This window comes from Colletotrichum lupini, chromosome 1 (assembly GCF_023278565.1).
Source record: "Colletotrichum lupini chromosome 1, complete sequence".
Classification (NCBI taxonomy): Eukaryota; Fungi; Ascomycota; class Sordariomycetes; order Glomerellales; family Glomerellaceae; genus Colletotrichum; species Colletotrichum lupini.
This window is the reverse complement of record NC_064672.1, coordinates 411,025-436,777: the sequence shown is the minus strand read 5'-3', so window position 1 is coordinate 436,777 and position 25,753 is coordinate 411,025. Positions and strand designations below refer to the sequence as shown.

The window sequence follows — 25,753 nt, the reverse complement described above, 5'->3', positions numbered from 1 at the left end:
CGAGACCAGTTAGCGCACAGCAGTACAACCATGATTGGGTTCGCTTGATGTTCGCCAATCATCATTGGCTGGCCTTTATCATGTTTGATGTTGGTGCTGAGATTCTAAACAAGATGGGAGTAAGCGCGCCAATCACGGTCACGTCTTGGACCGCGACATCTGCGGCATCCAGGTCTTGGGCTTGGGACTACTTTACGACAGATACGTATAGACTGGTAATGAATACCATCATTCAGGAGAAAAAATGATCAGATATAGTAAGCATTACGGTGTTAATAATGGAATCGCCGAAACAGACTACTTTATTCCAGAGAGGCATCCATTATTGCCCTTTAGTACGCACACCATCTGGTTGAATTACATGTAAAGGAGTCCCATGAGCATCAACGCAAGCTTCTTGACCAGAAGATGCCTCTACAGCTCTGAACTTCTGAAGCTGACAGGCTTTCAGAATTTGAGCTCGCTTTGCGTCTTCAGATCTCGATTGTAAAAGTGTCGGATGACGAGTACAGTCACTGCGGCAGCTGCTCCGAATCCAGCTGTGATGTAGTTGCCAGTCACGATGAAAGGCTGAAGGTTGGCAGGGAAAGTGAAGATGGGCACCCACGCCGTGAAAATGTAGGCGAACGCGTTCATCTGATAGTGACGTTTGACGTTAGCTCAGATTTACATGTAAGTAGTAGATACAAGTTGAAAATAGTAAGACAAACCATTGCAGACACATATGCCCGCTTTTCGGGGTCGTGCCGGTTTGTCTCATTCACCCATGTCCATGTGATGCCGGCGCATGTGCTTGAAAGTGCGGTGAGGTCTTTTGAAGGGAAAAAGTAAGCAAATTGTGGTAAGTTGTGCGGCGAAATAGATTGAGAGGCTTACAATACAATGCCCATCGAGTTGCAATGTTCGCTGGATGCACAGGTGTAGCTGCCAGTGCAATGGGAAAGATGATAGCCATGGTGCTGGCGAACAACATACCGGGCCATCGAGCTGCTCCAGGCAAGCTGTCCGAAACCCATGAGTTGACAAGAGTGGCGAAAATGGAAATAATATTGATCTATTAGGAGCGTGAGCTCCGATGTGGTTGAGTAATACTTCAGGTGCTGGAAACTCACTCCAAGTGGGATGATGTTGATCTCTGCTACGGAAAATCGTGGCGGCTTTCCAGTCACGTTGTAGCTCTTGACCCAGAAGATCACTATATTAAGTACGGACAGTAAGTGACTGCTCTCTGACGAGCAACATTATTCATGTGTCAACTTACTTGATCCTCCGGACTGGCCTAGTTGAGCAAGGAACGTAAAGAATAGCGGGACTTTATGTGTCAGCTCTCACTAAACGTTTTCGCTGGCGGCATGGATCTCTTACAGAGGTAGACGTGCCACGTCGTGTGCCATCGCTTGATATCCTTCCACTTGAACAATCCAGTGTAAGGTTTGACTTCGGTAGGCATTCTAGCGCGGGCGAGCTCGACTTCCTTCTCGGTGAAGATCCTAAGAGAATACATCATCATATTAGTGTTGCAACGGTGTTGCCCTTCTACGGGAATGATTCAGATCGTGCATACCAGTTCGCTTTAGCCCGGGAAGGAAGCTGTGGCATGGCAAATGCCGTCCATATCGCACAAGGTAGGGATATGCACCCGCAAACACTGACCTTTCTGTCAGCATGATTTCCCCATTTACTGGGCTGTAAGAAGGGGTTTCTGTTCACTTACATATACATCCATCGCCAGCCTGGGAGACCACTCTTTCCGTCTAAGCTAGCATAGACAGCGGCCATCAGGAAGCCGGAGAAAAGTGGTCCGACAGAAGTGAATACTTGGATCAGTGTGTTGCGCCGCGCCAGTTCGTGCGGCTTATAGTAACTAGAACATACATACATGACGGCTGGGAAGTGCCCTGCTTCAAACAGACCAACGCTGAAGCGGGGTCAGTGATTTATTGACAGACGTGAATGGCGATGGCCTGGCAATAATGCAACTTACAAGAAGCGGAACACGTAAAGTTGATTGACATCTTTGACCCCGGCAGTCGCGAATGTGAAGTTTTGGTATACACGTAGGCAGGTCAGACCTTTTGGTCGCAACTAAGTTAATAGGTTAATATAGGTCTATTGCGTATATATAAGAGGGGAAGATCGTGGGCAGAGCCCGCGGTCCCTTAGTAAGTATAGGTAAGTAAAAGGGTCCGTCTATACGGGCCCAGACTACCTACCTACCACCCCTACCTAACTACTTAATAAGGCCCCTTTTCTACCTCATAATCTAATATTAATAGTCTTTTACTTTTATAATAAAAAAAGCTAAAATAGGGGCTAGGTCCCCCGCTAGCGAGAACTAATAATAAAATCTATAGTTAATCCCCTATTTAAAAATACCTAAAGCCGTATATTAAAATTTTAGTATAGCTTCTATTATAATTATTTATATAGAAATTTTAATATCCCCTCTTTTTAATTACTTCCTAATCCTTTAATATATATAATTTATATACCTATACTCCTTAAAAATTGTTAAATTTAGCGTAGTTAAAAAAAAGCTTTTTATTAGTCTAACTACGCCCCGAATACGTACGTTTCTCTCTAAACTAAAGCCCGAGAAGTATATACGTTTACTAAACAACTTATTACTTATAATATATTACTATTTTAACTACGTATTACTTATCCTTCTATTTTAAGTATAATAATTCCTTTATTAACGAATCGTTTAAAGAACTTATTTAATATACTTTTTATAAACCTATTAGTTAGGTTATTATTACTATTAATTTAATAAATCTCGCAAAGCTTACGGCGTTTATATAATTACTTAAGTATTATAATATTTATTATAAAGCGCTTTTTTTTTCGTAATACCTAGCTTAACGAGGTATTTATATAATAAATATAAATTTATATAAACTATAATAAAGATCTTTAGAACGTCGAGTTATTTAGTAATAAGGTCTAAGGTAATTAAAATAGTATAAGTAACGTTAACGCCTATAACTATTCCGTAAACCTCTAATACTAATACGCTCTAAATAATCCTTTTACTCTTCGTAGAGCTATAGTAAATAATATTATTATTAATTATAAAGCTCTCGTTAGTCTATTTTTTATTCATAAAAATAATAATATAACTTAATTATAAAATATAATTAGTATTATTCGCGAATAACTTATTTATAAAGATAAAGAGTTTAGCTATAGTTAGATTTAATAATACGAATATAAGCCCTCGGTCTAAGTATTCTATTTACTATTTAATATAACGGTTTAGCATAGCGTAATTAATAAATAACGGATCTACTTAATATTAAATAATAAACGATATATTAAAAGCTACTTCTAATTAGTAAATTAATATAATATAAGTACCTCGAGCTCGTTACTTAACGAATTATTATTTAGTATTTAATACCGAGGGGTTAACTTACTTAAGCTTTTTCTTTTAGTTCTTTTATTTAAGCACTATATTAATACTTTCTAATAAAATAATCCCGTTATTAAAAATAAATAGCTCGTTAGCTAATAGTTATTATTTTAATTTAGTTAGTAGCTTAGCGCGCTTAAGCTTAGTTTTTTCTTTTTAACTAAAAGTCTTATTTAATAGTTTAATAATATTATTAGTCTATATATTAATAATAATAAATAATCCGCTTTCTCTTATTGAGACTAGTAAGTATAAATCGAACGTAAATATTATTATTTAGAGCATTTTTAAATAATACTTATTATATATTACTTACTAATAAGTACTAAATTCTACGAGACTATATAATAACTATATAATATATAAAATAGTACCCTTAGAGTATAAATAACGGATCCGAGTTAATAATTAAGTAAAAACCTTATAGTAAAGAGGTTAGCTTAATTATACATATACTTAAGTAATATTTCGTAACTAAACGACGTAGCCTTTTTAAATTAGGGTCGGGGCTAGGGTAAAAATTAGATATTAATTAGTTTTTTAAATTATTAGTAACTATATAAGGATCTCCTTTTTCCCCTCGTTATTATACCCTTATATAACTAAGTAAAACTTTTTAATAAGGTTAAGTCCTAGGTTCTTAATTTCGTTAATAAATCGAGACTTAAATATCTTTATATCCCTATATTTAGGGCTAAGTTAAATAAATTTAATTACCCCTCTCTTTACTAGTCCTAAAAGCTCTTTATTAATAAATTTTATAAAAAGTACTTTTAAAGTAGTAATAATACCCTTATTACGGAGCTTAGTAACTAACTTAAAATTTACCTCTTTTTTAAATATAAATTAAGTTATAATTATAAAAGTATTACTATAGCCGCGCTATATTAATATTTTTCTAATCCTCTTACTCTATAATAAAAGGTCGTTATTAACTATAATAATAATCTCGTTAAGGACTTCGTTTATAATAGCGCTATGATTAATTAACTAGTTAACTATAGGGATTAATAAGTAGTTAACGTACTTTATTATTATAGCTAGCGGCTTAGAGTCGACCTCTTTTAAGTACTAAGGTTTAATTATAATAACTTAGAAGCTTATTAAGCCGTAAGGTAATTTTATTATATAAGTAGTACTATTTATTAAAACGAGCTTAAATAAGCCTTTTTATCCCTTATTTTCTTACTAAACTTTAATATTTAATTATAATAATAGATTAATAATATAGGAAATATTTAATCCGTTTTAAATAGCTAGTACCTCGCTTACTTACTTACTAATACAAAGTCTATAAACTTCCTTTATTACTTTTTTAACTACCTCTATATGTTAAATAATATCTAATAACGGTAAAGATTTATTAAAAATATATAAAAAAGCTCTAAAAACGAAGAGTATAAAAACGAGGCTATTTAAGCTAATTATATTATTAATTACCTTAATTATAACTTAAAATATAACCTCTACGCTTATTAATAAGTACTTATTTTAAATAATATCGTATACCTTTTTAAATACTGCGTAGTATTTCTTAGCCTTATTAATACTATTATAAACTTCGATAAGTACTTCTTTAACCTTAATAAATATAAATTTAGTAAAGAATTTAAACTTTACGGCACTAAAGTTCTTATTAGTATTTATAATAATCTAATCTAGTGGACCGAGGTAAATATTAATTTAATATAGCTAAAAAGCCTCCTATATATACTTCGTAATTATATCCGCAAAGAACCTTACTACTTAAAAAAAAGTAGTAATATTAATAACGTAAAATACTAATTAATTAGTACCCTTATAATTTATTAAGTATATTACGTTAATTACGACTTTATAGTTAAAATTATAATTATCTCGCAAAGTAAATTTAAATCGGCTAGGAGTAGTAGCGTTAAATTAATATTATGAATAAATCTTTATAAGCTTTTTAAGGGCTACGATCTTTATATTATTACTAAACTACTAAAGTAGCTTTAAAAAACGAGGAACTAAAAAGTAACTAAAGCGCTAATATAAGTAATATAATTCGCCCTCCATTAGGTAGTTAATAATAACTTTCTTATTATTAAAGAGCAGAAGCTAAGGGTATCCCTATTTATAAATAATAAGTATTATAATATTTCCCTTAACTAGTAGGTTATTAATATTATTAAAATATACTCCTAGCTTATCTATATCCCTTAAGTAATATAAAAAAGGAGTATTAGTTAGCAAAACGTAAAAAATAATATTACTAAATAGGGTACTAACGACCGTAAATTTTAATAACCTTATGGGTTTATTATTACTAAATTAAATACCTACCTCGCTAGCTCTAGAAATATTAAAAATAACTTCGGGTCGTTACTATTATAATATAAAGAGTTAAAAGTAGCTTATAATTAAGAATTCTATAGTATTAGTATTAAGCATAATACTTTAAAAATCCCCTAACGAATACCTCCTATTTAATAAAAAAGAGGTTATTAGTTCCGTAAGCTTAGTTAACTCGTTAATAAAAGTAATATTAATAAGGCTATACTTTATTACCTAAGTAGCGAGGATATTTACAAGGGTTCTACCGCTAGTAATAGTTATAAAATATATTATTAAAATCTAAACTTCGTCCTCGTAATTATCCTTATAATTAAAGTCGAGGCTATTAAAATATTAAATTATAATATTATTATTATCGTCGTTAATAAGGGCGGTTCCTTTATAAAAAGCGAGGAATTATAAATATAAACTTAGTATAAATCTCTTATTTCTTTCCTTACTATTTTTATACTTCTTATATACCTAACGTCGCTCTTCTTCTAAGTACTTAGTTAATTAATAGCCGGTTTTATAATAAATAAAATACTTTTTATTAATAATACCGCGGCTACGTTAATTCTATTTATTAAATCGGGTCTCTTTATTAAAGCCACTATAAGTACAGTCGGTCTAGTAAGTAATAAGGACCTCTTTATTATAAATATTATTTTAAAAATACTATTACTACATATTATAATCGCGCTCTCTCTCTATAATATTAATTAAAATACTAAGTTAGTAATAAATATTAATAAATATAAGTACCGGGTTAAGTATAATAAGTCTATATTCTAATATACTACTTACGTAATAGAGGAGTTAGTTACTTATATTAAAAATAAATCCCTAAGTAGCTAGTGCTTTATAAAAGATTATAATATAGTTAATTAATACTTATAAAATCTATTAGTTCGACTTACTTAAGTTTTTATAAATTATAAAATACTAATAGAAGTTATAGAGCTTAGCGAGGTAGTTTTAATAACTTATAAATAGCTCGAAGTACTCCTAGGTCCTTTAATATATTATATCGAAACTAAGCGGGTTAAAAATATTATTAAGTTAGTTAAAATAAAAAGTTAACGCCCTTTTTTTAAGTATATTTAGGAAAATACTAGAATAGTATCGTTTACTAATTCTTATTTATTAATATAATACTTTAAAGATCCGAAGCTTTTTATTAAAAATATCGTACTTCTTATTACTATACTTATTCTTATTATTATAAAGCTTAGCGAGGTTAATTAATTAGTAAGTATTAGGCATAATATTATCTTTAGTTTCTATATTAAAATATAATATTTAACGGGGTAGATTTCGTTATTAAGTAATAATAACTTTATTTTCTAGTTCTTCTTCCTTTTTTTTTTAAAGAGGTAGTAAATCGGTTAGTTAATAATAAAGTTAAAATCGGAATCTTAACTATTAAAATTAAGTAAGTTAGGGTTATATAAATTCCCTTACTATCTTTTTAACTTACTAAATAAAATCGTTAATACTTACTAACTACGGGAATAGTAAATAAAAAAAATAAGGATCGTAATATAATATATTAAAATATTTAGTACGGCTATAATAAACTACGATCTCCTTAGAAGTCTAAGTAGGGAAGTATTAAGTATTAAGGGTACTAGCGATCTTTTCCGCTATTTAATTACGATTTCTAATTATTAAATTAATACTATTATTTATAAAAAAGTCTTTTAGCTTCTTAAAAATCGCACTTTTTATTCTTAAAAAGTCCCCTACTTCTTAGCTTTAAAAATTAGTTTTAAAGTCCTTTTATAGCTCCTCGCCCGTTAGGCCGTCTCGATAATAATATCTTATTATATAAAAAATAAAAATATTAAGCTTTTTATCGTTTATAAAAGCGAATATAATATTAAATAAGCCTTATTAAGTTAAGTTAACGTAGTCCTACTAGCGAATTAGAATTAAATATAGTTCTGTAATTTAAAAATATAAGTAGGCTAAAAATAATATTAACTAATCGTTAAACCCTTCTTATTTACTACTAGGGCCGGTAGTTACTATAATATATTTATAAAATAAGTTATATAATAAAAGATTATTATAGGATATAATTGTTATATTATAATTATAATATAATATTAGTTAGGTTAAATAGAATAGTAAATCGGTCGTAATAATCGTTTTAATAGTAATAAGCGGGCTATTATTACTAATTAAAAAATTCTATTTTTTTAATAAGGTATATAAATAGAAAGTTATTAAGGTTAATAAAAGGTCGTAAAAAAAAAAGGCCTTTTATAACCGTACTTCTAGTAATAAATAGAAGATTCCGTTAGTTACTAATTAATAATTCTTTTTAATACTTCTCGTACTTTATTTTTACTAATTTAGTCTCAGAGCTTTTATTAAGTTAGAAAGAGGTAGATTTATTAATAATATAAAATAAATCCCTATTATTATTACTATTAAAATCTTTTCTTTTCCTTAGTATTTTAAAATACTTCGCTATTAGTAAAAGATTCGCTATTAATATACTTATAATTCTAAAAGTCTTATTATTATTAAGCGCTAGTACGCTAGCGATCGTTAGATTAATCTTTTAGTAATTAATCTCCTTTTACTTATTACTAATTTAAAGTAGTGCTTAGTTATAATATATTTAAAATAAATTCCTTTACGAGTAGTTCGATTAAAGAGAAGTTACTAATAATAATAAGGCTAGTAGAAATAATATTAATAATAAAAATAAAGTTAATAATAATAATAAAGTAGTTAATCTTTTTATAATAATAGTCTTAGTAAAAAAGATCGTACGTAATAAAGCGCGCTCTTAATAGCCCGCGACTAGTTAATTAGTCGTTAGCTAGTAATAATAAAAGAGAGCTAAGGTAGTATAAACTAGGCTATTTATTATTAATTAAATAAATAGAACTAAGTTAATAAATTAGAATAGCTAGCGAGGTAGGTCGAGGCTATTTCTTTTATAGTTATATCCTTATTAACCTATGATAAAAATATATATATAATTTAATTACTAATTAGTATTAATATATACGTAAGTAAGTTAGACCTTTTAATTATAACTAGGTTAATAGGTTAGTATAGGTCTATTACGTATATATAAGAGGGGAAGATCGTGGGCAGAGCCCGCGGTCCCTTAGTAGGTATAGGTAGGTAGAAGGGTCCGTCTGCACGGGCCCAGACTGCCTACCTACTACCCCTACCTAACTACCTAATAGGGCCCCTTTTCTGCCTCGTAATCCAACATGAAGACTGTCCAGGCAAACTCGAGAAATGCAATGTAAAGAGGAGCATTGACCTGAGATGTTATCAACATATGTGTAATCTTCTTCGAAAGTGGAGTGGTCAAAACTCACTCGGGTGAGAAGTAGGTTCGACGGTATCTGTCCGAACACGTATGCTGCACTCCAAATAGCGTTGGCGTAGTTGAGTTCTTTTCCGAACAACGAAAGATCCTCTTTCATTCCACTGTCTAGAGCGATATTTAGGAAAGCTCAGGAATAAAACTAGGTCCGAACACTAACTGAAAGCATTCGTGATGTTGACTTGATCAAGATAGCGACACATAACGCCGAGAGCTGATGCTGATATGAGTGTCAAATCGAGCTTGGTCAGAAACCGTGCTTCATCTTTGGGAACATCGAGTGCTAAAATGGAAAATTGAAGTCAGCAACTTGATTCTCTATCACTTCTTTCTGACTTGGTAATTCAAGCGACTTACTCGACCAGAAGAATGATCTCCACGTCCTCTTGGAGTCCACGTAGACTGACCTCTCGGTATCTACATGATAAGGGACTTTGACTCCATCATGAGCTTCGTTTTCGCTTTCGCCGATGACGAAGGCATCTTTGGGATTCTTTTCGTCAGGAAGCGACATTGTATGCAGACGAGAGATGGAACGTGAGACTAAATGTGCCGTAAGGCATGTACCTGCACTCTCTACTTTTTCGCATCGGAAATCTGTGAGCTTATCTACAAGCCCTGTGTCTGTGACTCCTTGTTCAAATCCTGTGGCTCGGAAGTCGGGTTGATTGTCGTCTTCGGCGGGTCTCATGGCGACATCGACAGTCAAGTCAGAGTGCGTCTACTAGTCATGATATGTAACGCCACAGAACCTCCGTTTACCTCCCAGGTATCGGAAGACCAATGAGTAGCCAAGTTTCCGGTGCACCATTTCGATAAGGCAACCGCCTTTTTAGGAGCCACCGATGTCGGAAACATGGGTTGAATTGTTTCTTTTGGTAGGGTACCTACCTACAATCAGTGTGCAGGTGCAAGTCCGTAAACACCAATGATATCGGCGAAAGGCAGGCATATAATGGCGTGCTTGATATTTCGGCAAAACTCCGCGTTTATTAATCGCGAAATGCGTGAACAAGTATTGAGCGGGGCTTGAGAGGGCATTTCCTACGATATTACTCGAACGGAATAGGATCTTCTTGGCTTGAATCGTTCAAAATTTGCACCATATCTTGAACGTGCAAAGGCTTGTATTCGTTCCGTACCTTATGTATGGCGAGGCAGTTGAACATGGCGTCAATGCCCTTATTAACAAACGCCACAAGCCAACATAGACATTCGACCATGCGTGCTCTCAGCACTACGGGAGCTTGCTAACTGAGGTCGTTCGAAATATGATTTGGTGCTTTCCAAAGTCCCATTCCGATCACTATGACCGTTCCGTTTGATCGAAGCAATCAACTGTATGGGAATATTTTGTTAGTCTTTTGAACTACAAACATATCCATGAGACTTGTCCGTAGTTGAATACATAATGTGATTCCTGTGCTGAGTTTTATTCTCATATTATTTCATTCCAATGCTGCGTTATTGTGCTAAGTCAATCGACATTGAAACAATGACCACCGCCTCACACCGGTCGCTCCGTACTTCATCTGATCTTTTGACGATTCAGCATGCCATTAGCGAATCAGACTAGGCTCTTACCGGATCATTTGATACGATACCGAACACGAGCTCGTGGCGCTGTACGGTACAATGCTTCATGTTGGAAAGCTTAAGCTTTATGATTTCAACGCGGGGTTGACAAGGTGAACTTTACCCCCTCCCGATAGATTGAAAGTCGCAGTAGCTCCACGAGTGTCTGAGCATAGTCGCAGAAGCTCCGCGCCTTTCAAAAGCCACCCAGCGATGTTCGTTGGGGTTGCGTGCTTTTCATCTCGCTTGACCCGTCCAGTACATTAGCCCCTTCCACTTGTGCAGCTATTCACAACTTATTCACATTCGCACGTAAACCATCATGAACAAGATGAGCCTATCATCGGCCTGGCAAACCTTAGGGGCAGGCTGTCTACCAGCTACTCTCTACTTTGTTTACTCCTTGTACAACGCCCGCAACCTTTTCAGGTCACTTCAGCGTCAAGGGTTGCCAATGCCCCCTCATGATCCGATCTGGGGCCATCTCAAACTAATCGGAAGGATCCTGAAAGATTTACCACCTGACATCATGCCGTCGGCAGCACTGGCCCATGAAATTCGCTTGCGTTATCCACATCTCGATCAGGCCTTCTATTTGGATCAGTGGCCCTTTTTTAAGCCCATGCTGGTCGTTCTGTCACCAGATGGGGCTCGTCAGGTGGCACAAGGTCAATCTCTCCCGAAAGAGCCAGGCCAGCGAGAGTTCCTGAAACCGCTCACAGGTGGTTACGATCTGGACACTATGGAAGGAGACGAATGGAAATTCTGGCACAACATCTTCAGCCCTGGCTTTCGAGTCGCGAATATCGCCGGACTGGTGCCCAGTTTGGTTGAGATAGCTGGGGTCTTCTGTGATCGTCTACGCCGATGTGTAAACAGGAACGAGGTGGTTTCTCTGAGTCCGATGGCTCTCGACCTTACCATGGACTTTTCAAGCAAGGCTATCATGGGCCATGATATGCATTGTCAGGCAGGCTACAACCTTTTTGCCGCCGCGATGGCTTCGCAGCTCAGCTGGCTGCATTATCGCGGCACTTCGCTACTGAGGGACATTAACTTCATCAGGCCCTTTGTACAATGCTACAATACTTGGCGGATGGACTCGTACATCAAGAAAGTACTAAAGGAGAACTCAGAAGCTGCCGAGAGCAAACAAACAAACTCCATCTCGATACTGGATGCCGCCAATGCACCACAAGACCAAGGCCACCTGCGAATACTTCCCGATGTTATTCGGTCACAGATTAAGTTTATGATGCTTGCAGGTTATGACACAACCGGGTCATCGATCGTTTTCATGACCAATCTCCTGTCGCAGCACCCAGAAGTACTGGCACGCGTTCGAGTTGAGCACGACAATGTCTTTGGCTCCGACTTGAAGGCAACAGCGGGCCTGATAGCCTCTCAGCCGAAGCTTCTTAATCAGCTCCCGTACACGACTGCCGTCATCAAAGAGTCCTTGCGCATTTACCCTCCCGGAGCAACTCAGAGACTGGGCAATCGAGTTTTCAATGTCTTCATTCAGGCCTTCTCTGATACCTCAGAGACTGATACGAGGGAGAAACCTGTAGCAGCTCTGAGGTCACTTCCAACGGAAAGATGCAATGTCTATGTCAGCCACTACGCAATCCATCATAACTCACGGTACTGGTTCCGCTCAAGCGAGTTCCTCCCAGACCGTTGGTTGGTGAAGGAAAAAGATGACCCTCTGCAACCTCCTGCCAATGGTTGGCGTCCCTTCGAGAGAGGACCCAGGAGTTGCATAGGGCAAGAGATGGCTTTGGCTGAGATCAAGATGGTGTGTGCTCTGACTGCGAGAGAATTTGATTTCAAACCTGCGTATGAAGAGACCGGGCAAACAGAGAAGTATCATGGGGATCCTGTGTATTTGGTGAGTCGCGGGGGAGCAGCCAATCCGAGTCGCTTCTTTCCTTGTCGTGTGAGCTATGCGAAGAGAACATGAAGTCAGGTCTTGCAACGCGAGATGGCTCAATCGGACTTCCTGCTTAATTTCCTTCAATCAGGCGGATGGGGACGTCGTAGAAATTGCAAGATCGGTTCAGAGGTCAGATCCCACTATGTCAATTACAGAATTTGAATAGAAGGGCAACACTCATTGATATTGCGGTCGATTTCCAGGCTATCAGTGTGCGATGGAAAGAGCTTCTCATCGGTAGACTAATATTTCCCCAACTCCAAGCTCAGAGTAGCTAATCTACGTTCATCACTTGCTGTCAGCTTGGTATGCTCTAGCCTTGTTACTCTTCTCCCAAGGATTTTGCAGCCGCGTCTTCCTGACATCACCTCGCTGCCAAGAAACGAAGTCATGGTATCCAAAATGTTTGGGGTAGTCCAAAGGCTTGAGCCTGGCGGATGGCCCAAGGAATCTCCCGACGACGGTGTTATTGAGCGCCTTTCCAGCAGCTCCCTTGGCTGTCTCTGCCTTTTCCTTGAACCATTGTCCCCAGGTCTGCTTCTCTTCAGGCTGCTTAGCTTTGATCTCGGCCCTCTTCAATTCCTCATGCTTTTGGCGTAACACCAGCTTGTGATTGATGTCGATGAAGAGACGTTCCCAGATTCCGATTCGCTCCTCGTGCAAAATTCGCGCACCCTCTTTTGCGTTATCCCGGGTCCAAACCCAGTGATTCTCGGCTTGTTCCAGAAGGCAGAGGTCGGCTTCGAACGGCACCTGATGGACAACAAGTGTGTCCCTTGTGGGATTCGAGGTCCATAGTATGGCCGCCGTGGACGGATGATACGGTGCCCGTGAGCGTTTCGTATGACGATGCAATAGGAGTCTTGGGGTATGGGTCGACGATCTTAAGTGGCTCTGTACTCTTCTCGAGTCTAAACCCATTTTTCATCAAGGCTGCGCATTCCCACACCCCAACGTCATCGAGACCTTTGCCGTCGTAGAGATATCGGATGCGTACAGAGGGATGAATGAGCTGGTTAGGATTCACGAGCCTATTTTTCCCATCGTCGGTCTTGTATAAGCCCGGAGTACGTGTGCCCAAGACAGTGTTATCTCCCTTCAACTTTTGCCACGGGTACCAAATGGCGTTGTATGCTTCGTCAGGGATCGAAGTGGCCTTCCCGGGATTGGAAATTTTTCCCATTGCCCATGGTCGAGGTTCGACACCAGGGGTGAGGGTGTAGAAAAGCCGCTTCATCTCAGGCGTGCTGAACTCAACACCGACAGAGGTAAGCTGGTCCGCCATCCCTATTTTATGCTGTTAGCTGACATCCGCGACGGTATATTTCAGTCATTAGAAGACGGGAGACCTTACAAGCAAGTGCAATAGTGGCGATTTGTTGGTCTTCGAAGCCTCCTCCGACGTTACTGTGGCTGCCAGGAAACCATACCTGTCGAAGCTGCGTGTGTGTATTATTGTCCTTGCCCCACAATGTCGGTTTGAATGCGGTGCGCCATTCGTCCAGTGCGAGAGCATGGAAGGCATAGTCCACTTTGGGATTGACGTCGAGGCTTGCAAATCGAAGCTGATTGTGTCAGTCGTGTTTCTCAGAAAAGGAATTGATCCAGTTTTTTTGGCTACTAAAGAAAGCTTGAACTCACCTCATCAGCGCTGCGGCCTATGCGGACCTTCTCCCAGGGCATTTTTGGCCAACCTAGACTTCCAACAGTATCCCATACAGCTGAGTTAAGGGCAATCAGACTGGGTTTCTCTTTCTTTGCGGGGTATAGGATTTGAAGACTGACCAACTGCTCTAACATTGACGTCCGTAGGGACCGGGAAGAGGCCCAATTGGCCATCTCGGAATTGAGTCTCCCACTTGGTAAGAACCATGCCGTGCTGGTGAAAACAATGGTCAGTGAATTGATTCCCAGACCAAGGTGACAGCTTTCTTCTTACCTTTTCAAGTCTGTTTCTGTATTCTCTAGCCATCTTGCGGAGATCCATTGGTCCATAGCCCTTCCTGTTTTCACGATATGTGGTCATTTTCTCGAAGAATTCTCTTTTATCCTCGTTCAACTCGTCTTCTAGAGCAGCACTCTCACGTTCCTCGACCTTGTCGTTCTCAGAAGCTTTTTGTTTCTTACGGCGCATGAAATTGGTAAGCGTAAAGCCTACCAAATGCTCGTCTTTGTCAAAGCTCCCCGGGTACTTCCAATTGGGGAAGGTCTGGTAGTCGTGGAAGATTGCCCCAAATTGTGATAGGCCGACGCGGTTCAGAAGCCCAAGATTGCAAATCAATCCGGAGACCGATCGCGCGGTAAAGGCTCCGCGGGAGAATCCGACAATTAAAATCTCATCTCCTGGGTTATAGTTATCGCACACGAAGCGGTAAACATCAGCGATGTCCTGAGCGACGGCATTGAAAGGTTAGCGATAGCCGTCACCCCACGACAGACATTGCAAAGGGAGACTGACCTGAACGATGCCCTTCCCAAAAACTCCACCAAGAGTCTGGGCAACTTTAGATTCCTCAGTCCCGGCTCCTCGGTGGTAGTAGACGACCTGCGGCATGCCCGTGCAGCACTTGCGGGCAATGGCAGACGACAGGCGGGCCACGTTAGTAGGAATGCCTCCCCTCTTGTTACTATGGAGTATCAGAATCAGCGACAGAAAAGTGGTGAGGTACTTGGGAGACCGACGAGTTGTTCCATGTTCCGTCACAGCAGACAATGATACGCTTGGTATTAGTGGTTTTTTCTGTCCTGTGGGCGCAGTCTGCAAAGTTGGACTGTGCTTGTGATTGTGATTCAGGCAGCTGGGTCTGGTAGATGAACGGCTGACCATCACTAGTAGCTGATGCCATGGTTAAGGGCAGAGTTTCTCTCCAGAGAAGTGAGTGAGATGATACGGACAGGCCAAGATGTTCAGTGGATGTTCCCCTGCCACTGGTTTATAAGTCGTCTGCCATCTCCCAAAATCTGATTTGCACAGCTTTTTGATTTGAAACAAGCTTCGGAAGTGCTTATGCTGCTGTCTAGGCTGTATTAGTGTCGGATTAGAAGTCTAATTCGACCGCGGCGTACGGCCGACTGCGCAGGGGCCAATTAGGGGCCCTATTTATAATTATCGTAGCTAGCCTAACTTACGGTTAGAACCTCCTTTTTATACCTATATAAATATTTATATAGTTTAATTAATCTCTTCGTTAACTACGGTTCGAACTAATTACCTTATAATAGGGATATTAATACTAATTAGTAATTAAATTTTATTATTATAAATTAGTAAAATATTTCGCTACGTAGAAAAGATAACTTCTTAATATTATACGGAATAGGAGATTTATATTAATCAATTTTATAGAAATAAACGAAAAAGGAAGTAATTCTTAAATACTATACGGAATTAAGTAATTATAGCCTTTTATTATTTATAAGAAGTCGACGTTTATTATATTAAACTACGTTAATTAATAAAACTACTTAAATAACTAGCTTTTTATTATCGCCCTAAGTAGCTTTTTTATTAAATAACTTTTTTATAGCCGGCCTGCGATTAGAAATTAACTAATTAAATTAATAAAAAGAAATATTTATATAACGACTACTTATTTAATTAATTAGCGCGACGAACGAGCTTAATAATATAATATAAAAGAGTATTATATAATTAAAAAAGGGGATCTCTAAACGTAAATATTTTTACTTAGTAATAAAAGTAACCTTATAGGAGTTATTAAGCTAAGAGATTTATAGTATATAAAAAAGTTTATTATTATAAGGATTTTATAAGTACGACCTTAAGCCCGTAATTTAAATAACCTCTTCGTAGCTCCCCTAATTATTTCTTAAGTATTACTTAAGAATATAATATAAGGGACAGTTTAATAAAAAAAGAGGGGATTTAAAGGTTTTAATAATATTGAATTAAAAGTATTACGGATTTTAGAAATTAACTTAAAAAGAAGGTAGCTACCCTAAAGTAGTTTTATAACTTCTTATTAAAGTTATTATTAATTTAAAAAAAGGTTAAAAAAACGAGGATCTAAGAAGAAAAGAAAAAAGTCTTTTAGAGGGCTACTTAAGGGCTTTTTTTTATATTAACTCTTAATATAAAATTATTAATTTTAAAAAGTTAACTAAGTAATAAAAGGGATCGTTAGTAAGCGATAATTACTTAATTATAATTAAGCTAAGAAAAAGAGTATTTAAAAAATATAAAATAGGGTATTAAGAGGCTATAAAAAATAAAATCTTTAAAATATCTAACTTTATTATATACGAGCGATAAGTAAGTATTTTTAATAAGTTTTTAAAATATACGATTTTATAAAAAAAAGGGCTTAACTTTATTAACTATACTTAATAGCCTATATAGTTTTTAATAGCTTATATAGCTCTTTTACGAGCTACTTAGTGTTTATTTTTAATTATTTTTATAGAATATTACCCTAAAGGAGGTAAGTTAAAGAAAGAAGCTATTTAGAGATTATAAAGAGTATAAGGCTTAAGAGGCTAGAAGTATACGGGATAGTAAAAATTAGTAATTAGTAAAAATCCCGAGATTAATTACTATATCTTTTTATAGTAATATAAACGTCTATTATTGTTATTATAAAAAGGAACTACTAAAACCTACCTTTTTATACTAAATAAAAAGGAGGATCTTAGTAAGTACGATAGTTAGTAATTTAGAAAGGTAGTAATAATTATTAAAAATAGTAAAAACGAGAGTAATAATAAGACGGCGAGAGGAAGCGGGAATTTCTTAGACCCTAATAAATTCGTTAAGTAATAAAAGTACGGATTTATTATAATTAGTGCGTAGATTAAATATATCCTTATTAAAATTAAATATATTAGCGATTATTAATATAAGTATAAGCTAAAATATAACCCTTAGCGAGTTAGGGTAAAGAAGAAAAGGACGAAACCCGATTTTAAATAGAATCCTAATCTTTTATAAATAAGTAAATATTAACCCGGACTATTAAAGGACGTAAATATATAGAATTATAGATTAGCCTAACGGTAAGTAAATTAACGTAATATTAATTTATTTAACTAAGGTTTATAAAAAAAAGGGGCTATAGGGGTAACCCCTATTTTACGAGATTATAAATAACCTTAGTTATTAGCTAAATAAATAGTTCGTAAGCGTAAGCTTAAGAATTACGAAAATAATTAATAGATTTTTTTATAGGCAAGGGGTATTATTAACGTAATTATAATTACGAGAGCTATACGAAATATTAATAGTAATAATTATAAAAAAGGAATTCGTACTATAGAACTAAGTATAGGTCGATAGAGTATATAATTATTTTAATAAATTTAGAAAAAGGGTAAACGACCTAGATTTCCTTTTTATAATTATTAATAAAAATTTATTATTATAAAAGGATATATTAGGGTAAAATATAGTACTAAAAGTACGATAATTAATAATTTTACTTATTTTAATTTATAACTCGTTATTATTACTAATACGAAATTCGGCGCTAATTAGTTAATAAGAAAGGAAGTAGACGACCCGAAGTTATTAATAGTACGTAGCGACGTAAGGATCGCATATAAATACTAAAAATCTAGTAGTAAATACGAGGTAATTTATAGACTTTAAAAAGATCTTTTTAAAAAAGAAATTATATTCTAGGGGGAAATATAAGGTTTTATAAAAAACCCTAACGATGTTTTATAATTATTATAAAAAAGTCGGAATTAGGGAATATTAGTATTATTTAGTAATTAATATTATACTTATAAGTAAAGCTTTTAATTATTATTACGAAGCGGTACGTAATTTCGTTCGAAACGACTTTTTTAATATAATTAACGTAATCCGAAGCCGCTTTAAGACTTATAATAAGAACTTAGAGCTCTTATTTAAGCTACGAGCGATTTTTTTTATATTTATAGCTAGGATAATAGAAAGTAAATTATAAATAGAGATTTTTAAAGAGCTTATTAATCGAATTAATAAGCTAGCGAAAACCTAGCTAAATAAGAGGATAAATAAGTAGAAAGTTAGATATTTTTATACTATAGTTTAGTATATACTAGAGGTAAAAATAACTTTATATTAAGTATTTAAAAACTACGAGACGCTTTACTTAAGGCTAAGATTTAGCTTTAATATTAAAACGAGAATACCGCGCTAAACTTATTTTTAAATTTATAACGGCCCTTATTAATAATATTAGGTTAATCGAATATATAATAAGAAAGGAAAAGAGGCTAGATATAGTAATTACTAATAAGGAGGCCCAGATTTATTAAATAAGTAGAGATTTAATTTATAAATAGGGTAATAAAAAAAGTAATACTATATTTATAAAAAGGATAGATATTAATTAAGTAATTACTCTAAGGAAAAGCATATTAAATTATATAAATAGTATAAAAGGTTAAGGGTAGTAAATAGTAAAACTAGCTTTTATTAGTTTAATTAATTTTTTATTATATATAAAAGTAAATCCGGGGGTACGGAACTTAGTAATAGTAATTAAAATAGTAGCCTAAAGTATATATCCCCTATAAGAAATTCGGAAAATAAAAAAGATTTTACCCCCTATATTAACGAATTAGATTATAACGAAATTAATAATATTAACTACTCTTTTTTTATCCCGTTAATTTCTAGAGGATATACCAAGCTAAATAAATAGAGGGTAATAAAAGCTCTTAATAAGTAGGCTTTTATTTATAAATAGTAAGGGAAGGTCCCTTAGATAACGAATATAAAAGCGGCTAAAAGGGCGAATTTAATAAGGCCAAAGCTTATTATTTTAATAATTAAAGAGAAGACGCTATCTCTCTTAATATCTAAAAAAAAGGAATATAATACTAAGTAAATCTAGGGGTAGCTAGAGGGGTCCTTTTTATACTACTTAGATCCCTTAAATACTAAGCTCGTATAAGTATTTTATATAAGTAAAAGGTATAGCTTAGATAATTTTTATAAGATTATCTTAAATATTAAAGTATTATAATAGTTAACTAAAGAAAAAGGGTAATTTTAGGTACTATAAAAGATCGTATTAATAATACTTAATATATTAATAGCGGGTATTACGAGGATTAGTTTTAGCCTAAGTAAGGAAATCGTCGCCCTAGGTATAATAAAAGTAAAGACGTACTTTAAAACGATAGCTTTTTATATTTTACTTATTAATACTCTATTTTTTTTATATTTAAAAAATATAAATTAACTAAGTATTATATTTAATAATATAAGGAATAGAATTTTTAGTAATAAGTACTTCGAAATAGTTAAACGATAATAGGGGTATACGTTTATAAAGCTTATTAATAATACGAAGTTAATTAATTACCTAACGGAAAGTAAGCTTAGAAGATTATATTAGAGATTTAGGTACTTATTAGTTACGAGGCTATATAACTTCTTAAAATAATTAAGTAATAATAATATCGAAATAGGGGCGCTAGAGTAGTTAATAAAAGTATATTACTAATACTAAATAAATACGCAAAGCTTATATAGATTTAAGTTTAAATTACGTAATGAGCTTAATTTTAATTAAGAAATCGTTATTAATATTTTCTATTTAAATAGTTAGCTAGTATTATATATAATTAACGTAGCTATATTTTTTTAAATAGGGCAATTCCTTTGCGATTTATAAATAAAAATAGTATAAGTAGCTTTATAAAAAAGCTAGATCGATATATACTAAGGACCGCTAAATAGTATTAAAACCGACGCTAATACTAGTTTTAAGTTAGTAAAATTTAGGGATAATACGATAGCTTATAATATATAACTAAAAGTCGTACCCGTTAAAGCGTATTATAATATTAAAATAGTAAAAAGGGTATATTAGTAATTAAAAAGGGCGTTTAGAATTATTAAAGAGGAAAATCCGGATTTTATTAATAATAAATACCTCTAAATAGTACTTAAATACTATAACGATACTATAGGGCCTAACGGACTTATACTAACGCTATTAATATTTAAAGTATATTTAAAAACGACCTTAGCCTCGCTACCGTTACTAAGTATAAGCTAACGAGCCTAAGTAATTAAAAAAGTAATATAGGTACTACGCAAAGTAAGTATAAAAAAATAAGTTAATAAAGTAATTACTATATATAATAGGCTTAATATAGGGGATAATTTAGATATATTACTAAATTCGGATATACGAGTATAATATAAAATTACTTAATAATAAGCTAGGCTATATAAGTTAATTTTTATTAACGAGCGCTCTTATATAGTTATAAAAGATTACGATTAGCTATTTAAAGTATTAATTATAGTAATTAAACCGTATTATATAAATCTTAATAAGGTAATTTTTAACTTATAAGAAGAAAAAGAGCTAGGGGAAATTATATAACCCGTAGTAGAGGTATAGGAAATTATTTTTAATGAAATCGTCGTAGTAGTATTAATAAACGACGAGGAAGAGGAAATTATTAAAAGGGTACTAATATTACTAGCGAGACGTTATAAAAGATTATAATAGTAAGCCCTAACGCGGTAATTTATTATTAATAACGAGGTAATTAATATTTTTTATATAATAAAAAAGAAAGCTAATTTCGAGCTAGTAATTAAATTATATAAAGAAGGTATAATTATAATTACTAAAAAGCTATATAAGGGATTAGATTTTATTAAAGTAGATACTTTTTATAATCGAGGGGTCTATCGATTTATCCTATATAACTTAGAAAAATATATAAACCTTTATATATTTAAATTATAAATAGTTCGTAAGATTAAAAGGAAAAGAATACCTTAGTTATACGAGAAGTTTAGATACGTAATTTAGGGGTATAGTAATATTAAAAAAGCGACGCTACTTAAATAATTACTTATTATATAGCGCTATAACTAACGATTAATAATAGTATTAATAGTATTATTATAGAAAAAGGGATATAAGATTTAGAGCTATAATATTACCTAGGCTTATACCTAATTAGCTATAGGGCTTATAAAGAAAATCCTAGCCTATTTACTAAAAGAAATAGTTAGTAAGTACTTAGAAAGTATAATTATTAAAGTACTTAAGTTACTATATAAGCTCGTAAAATTAGGTACTTATTAGTAAGCTACTTATTACGATTTTTATATTAATTAATTATTAATAGTTACCTCTATATACGACTCGTGCTTACTAATTACGGAGTATAAAAATAACTAATTTAGGATTATTAAAATATAAATTAATAATATATTAAGCTTATTTAATATTAACTTTATAAAAAAGGAAGATAAGGAGCTTTAAAAAGCGGGCTTTATAACGAAGCTAAAAGAGGTCCTTATAATAAATATCCCCTTAGTATTTAATAGCGGGATTTTTATAATTAAAAAAAAACCGTCGTTTTTTAATAAAAGGGGTAGGGTAAGAAGATTAATCTCGTTAATCCGAACGTAATTAATATTAAAAAGCGGTATAAAGCTAAGCTTATGCGAGGGGTATATATTATAAGTATTTATTAGCCCGAGGTAACTTTTAATTATATTAAAATAGTATAAGCTATAAATCTAACTAAACGAGACGTTAAGGTACTTAATAAGCGGTTTAAATAGTAATAAACGAATCTTAATCGAGGTCTCGTTTATTACCTAATTAATTTTATAATTAATAAGCTCTATATTTTCGTTAATAAGTTATATATAAATAATAACGACCTTATTTCGTAATTAGGGTATATTATTATCTTAGTTAATAAGAGTATAAGTAAGAGCGAATTTATTATATATAGTAATATAATTTATTATTTATTAACTAAAAGTAAGTAAATAATAAGAAGTATACTAGCGTTAGAGGTTTATAATATAATTAATAGCGTTAACCTCTCTTATATAATTTTAACGACGCTAAAGAAGATTACTAATCGAATTAGCTTTTTATTTATTTTAATAATTATTTATACTAATTCTTATTCGCTATATAAATGCCTTATTAAATTAGGAATAATAAAGGAAAAGAGGTTTATAATCGATATTATAGCCCTTAGGTAATTATATAAAAGGTACGAGATATTTGAGATCTATTAAATTAATAATAAAAATAACTTTATAAACGCTTTTATAAAAATAATACTAAATAAGGGATTAGAGTAATTTATAGGTAGTAGAAAAGTTATTATATAAATAGAGGGATAGGTTATATAAAAAAAATAAAGAAAAGGGGGAAAAGGAGACGACTTAGTAAATAGGCCCGAGGTTAAATTATATTTTTAATTATAATAGTTAAATTAATAAAAGAAAGAGAAAGTTAGTATTAAATTAGAAGTTTAATTCGACCGCGGCATACGGCCGACTACGTAGGGGCTAATTAAGGGCCCTATTTACGATTATTATAACTAGCTTAACCTACGGTTAGAACCTCCTTTTTATACTTACGTAAATATTTATATAGTTTAATTAATCTCTTTATTAACTACGGTTCGAACTAACTACCCTATAATAGGGATACTAACAATTAGAGATTTTACTATATACGCTAGCAATGATTTATTATAACTCTCCCTCTATCTTAGACGAATGGGGTTGGGATCTCCGGAATGGCATACCCTACTATCTGTTGGCCTTCGGCCTCCCTTGGAAATTCTTATACGATGGGAATTTTTCTAGGATTATTTGATATTTCATCGCCTTAATTACTTTTAAGGTAAGATTAATATTCAGGTAGCTGAGAGAATCCATTACCGCACGACTGAAATTCGCGAAATACGGCTACCTTGAAGGCTAGAAAACTATATACAACTTTTCGATAATAAGAAAGGCCAACTGTGTCAGGCTGGAGGCATACAGGCAGTCTTTCACATGCTAAAAACCCCATTCATAATCTCAAACAATACCTATGCGGGGATCTGAAATTTACACATTTTCGAAGTTAGTTCGAAGCGCGTCTGAATCATAGCAGCGAGCCTTGCCGTAAGCATTCGGATATGAGCACCGGTCTTTCGGCAACGGTAGTAACCAGCACTTGACACACTGATGATCCACCCCGCATTGGATAGGTCCTTTGAAACTTGTGTCTGCTCTGGGAAATCAAAGACAACCTTGTTGAGGAACACTCCTCGCCCTAGCCTAAGTAGCTTGTTTTTGCTAATGACGTCAATATGAGACACTCGGAAATGATGTTCAGTGTGCCGGAAACGTGTTGAGATTACAACGATCGAGATTGAGGGAGACAGACATTCAAGTATCCGTCACCTTAAACCCCAATTCTCCTTACAGATGTGCCGCAAAGCTAAGCTGAGGAATCCTCAAGACGGCCGAGCCGCGGACGGCACACCCACCCCGCTTACTACCGTGTCGGGACGCAGCGGAGCGGCCCGCGCTCCGGGGCCGAGACTGCTGTGAGTGGTTGACGGCAACCGGCGGAGCGGATGTGGCCATTGTCCGTACCTTTACTATGAAAATGCCCGCACGGGTAAAGTGTATATGTCTTCAGAACTGCATAAAAGTGCTGATTTGCGCCAAAAATCACTCAAGGAGACAGGAATGAAGCAGATTCTACAATAATACCTAGTAGTCCTATATTCAATAGGTATTCCACAAGCCGCTGTAAGCCATTCGGGAGAACCTGGCTATATGCCTACATGTACCTTAGGTTAGTATTTGTGTCACAGTGTTGTCATTATAACTTGCGAAACACGTCACGATGAAATAAAATGCCCAAGCATCGCAGCCATAGTATTTTGACAGTTATGTATATTCGACAGGCTTAATATGTGCAGAAGTGAATTTTCATAACCCATAAGCAGGCCCTTTGACCTTTTCATAATAACCTCCCCTTCAATTCCAACAAAGTCCTTCAATCCAGCATTTAGGAGGTACCGGAGCAGCCGACGAAGTTGTTGCCGCTGGCGCCAGTGTGGGTGATCTGGCCAGCCTGGCCGCAAGAAGCATTGATGACGACACGGTCGGCACCGGGGGAGCCTGGATGGAGAGTCAGTAAACTGAATTTCTGAAGGAGTGCAGTACCACTCGAGCGACGCTTGCACCACGCAAAGATGCATGTCGCACATGACGATTGGGGAATAACTCACCTCCGGTGTAGACGCCGCTGGTCTTGATAGGGAACTCGTACCACGGGCCGGTGACGTCAAAGTCGAAGCCCTCGTAGTTGTTGTAGCGGTGGGGGTAGGTGGAGCTGCCGGCGACGGTGCCGGCCTTGACGTGGGTGCAGGCGGCGTTGGAGGCGGCGTTGACCTGGGCGGTGGTGTAGGTGGTGCTGCCGCAGGTGGTGGAGCGCTTCTGGATCTCGGCGGGGGCGGCGGAGACGGCCAGGGCGAAGAGGGAGACAAGGACAACGGAGAACTGCATCTTGGCGGTTGTGGTTGGTGTTGTTGGGAAGGGGAAGGTTGTGGGCTGGGAGACGAAGACTGGATGACTGGGCCTGAGGAGCTTCTCTTCAGTCCCAATGATCGCGGGAACCCTCATCATCTTTATACACGGAAGTCGTCTGTAAATAGAAGGCCAAACTGACTTTCCAATTATTGTGAGGACCCCGACTCCAGTGTGATGCTACAGTACGGCAAGCAACAGCCAAGCGAAAGCACAAAGTCCCAAGTCTCCCAGGGTAGCGGTGTCAGCGCGTCCACGACTCCGCTGTGTCCACTTGTCGATCCCCGGTCCTTAATGCGGAAGGTGTTTTTAGGGATCTTATCGCGCATGGCCAGGAACGCCGACGTGGTTGGCTGGAAAATAAAAGAGGCCATAACACATGGGAAACCTGTCCGGTCCGCCTTGGTTCAACTCAAGCCTTGAGAGGTTCCCACTCAGCTTCGTTAGTGTAACCGTAGTGTTCCTTCTGCTAAGACTTGCGCGCTTGCTGACACGTCGAGAACTAACAAGTCAAGTTGTGCCCAGTGCTTTCGGCACCCTTTGAGTGGTGTTGCGGACATGGATGTCGTGCGCTAGTCAGGCGCATCTACCGACGGCATTGCGACCCCAATCCCGGGCCAAGCACCAACTGTGTAATGTCATCAAGAAGACAAAAAGCGTTCCTAAGCCGGGTGAGGAAGTCTTTCCCGTGTCTCCCGTCCCACACGGCGTTGGAAATCCCCGCATTTGAGTCTTGAGTTGCGTCCTTCTCAGTCCCTGATTCCCTGTGGTTTCCCGCCTTTGCCTATTTCCCCCCCCTGGCGGCCAGCTCCGATCCACCATTCTCTTAACCAGCTGTCAAAATAGGCT

General features: G+C 35.4%; 5 protein-coding genes across 5 annotated transcripts; 1 reads left to right on the top strand and 4 right to left on the bottom strand.

Moving 5' to 3' along the window:
• Positions 1-447: 447 nt before the first annotated feature.
• CLUP02_00130 (major facilitator superfamily transporter) lies at positions 448-2,085 on the bottom strand (the record flags this gene model as incomplete). The annotated part of the gene is made up of 7 exons (XM_049279182.1): positions 448-636; positions 711-811; positions 877-1,054; positions 1,113-1,195; positions 1,262-1,312; positions 1,366-1,490; positions 1,985-2,085. Coding segments are annotated over 7 exons (828 nt in total), but the record flags the coding sequence as incomplete, so codon positions are not given.
• A 6,833-nt stretch (positions 2,086-8,918) lies between these two features.
• On the bottom strand, positions 8,919-9,585 carry CLUP02_00129 (major facilitator superfamily transporter; the record flags this gene model as incomplete). The annotated part of the gene is made up of 4 exons (XM_049279181.1): positions 8,919-9,005; positions 9,064-9,179; positions 9,232-9,354; positions 9,429-9,585. 4 exons carry the CDS (start codon positions 9,583-9,585, stop codon positions 8,919-8,921), a joined length of 483 nt encoding a protein of 160 aa, XP_049135138.1.
• Positions 9,586-10,624: 1,039 nt separating this feature from the next.
• Positions 10,625-12,609, top strand: CLUP02_00128 (AflN protein; the record flags this gene model as incomplete). The annotated part of the gene is made up of 3 exons (XM_049279180.1): positions 10,625-10,696; positions 10,823-10,958; positions 11,015-12,609. The coding sequence occupies 3 exons, from the start codon at positions 10,625-10,627 to the stop codon at positions 12,607-12,609; spliced, it is 1,803 nt and encodes a 600-aa protein (XP_049135137.1).
• Positions 12,610-12,870: 261 nt separating this feature from the next.
• On the bottom strand, positions 12,871-15,428 carry CLUP02_00127 (uncharacterized protein; the record flags this gene model as incomplete). The annotated part of the gene is made up of 8 exons (XM_049279179.1): positions 12,871-13,357; positions 13,431-13,869; positions 13,937-14,147; positions 14,224-14,303; positions 14,368-14,461; positions 14,522-14,971; positions 15,041-15,209; positions 15,265-15,428. The coding sequence occupies 8 exons, from the start codon at positions 15,426-15,428 to the stop codon at positions 12,871-12,873; spliced, it is 2,094 nt and encodes a 697-aa protein (XP_049135136.1).
• Positions 15,429-24,383: 8,955 nt separating this feature from the next.
• CLUP02_00126 (ribonuclease) lies at positions 24,384-25,003 on the bottom strand (the record flags this gene model as incomplete). The annotated part of the gene is made up of 2 exons (XM_049279178.1): positions 24,384-24,496; positions 24,607-25,003. 2 exons carry the CDS (start codon positions 25,001-25,003, stop codon positions 24,384-24,386), a joined length of 510 nt encoding a protein of 169 aa, XP_049135135.1.
• Between the last annotated feature and the right edge of the window lie 750 nt (positions 25,004-25,753).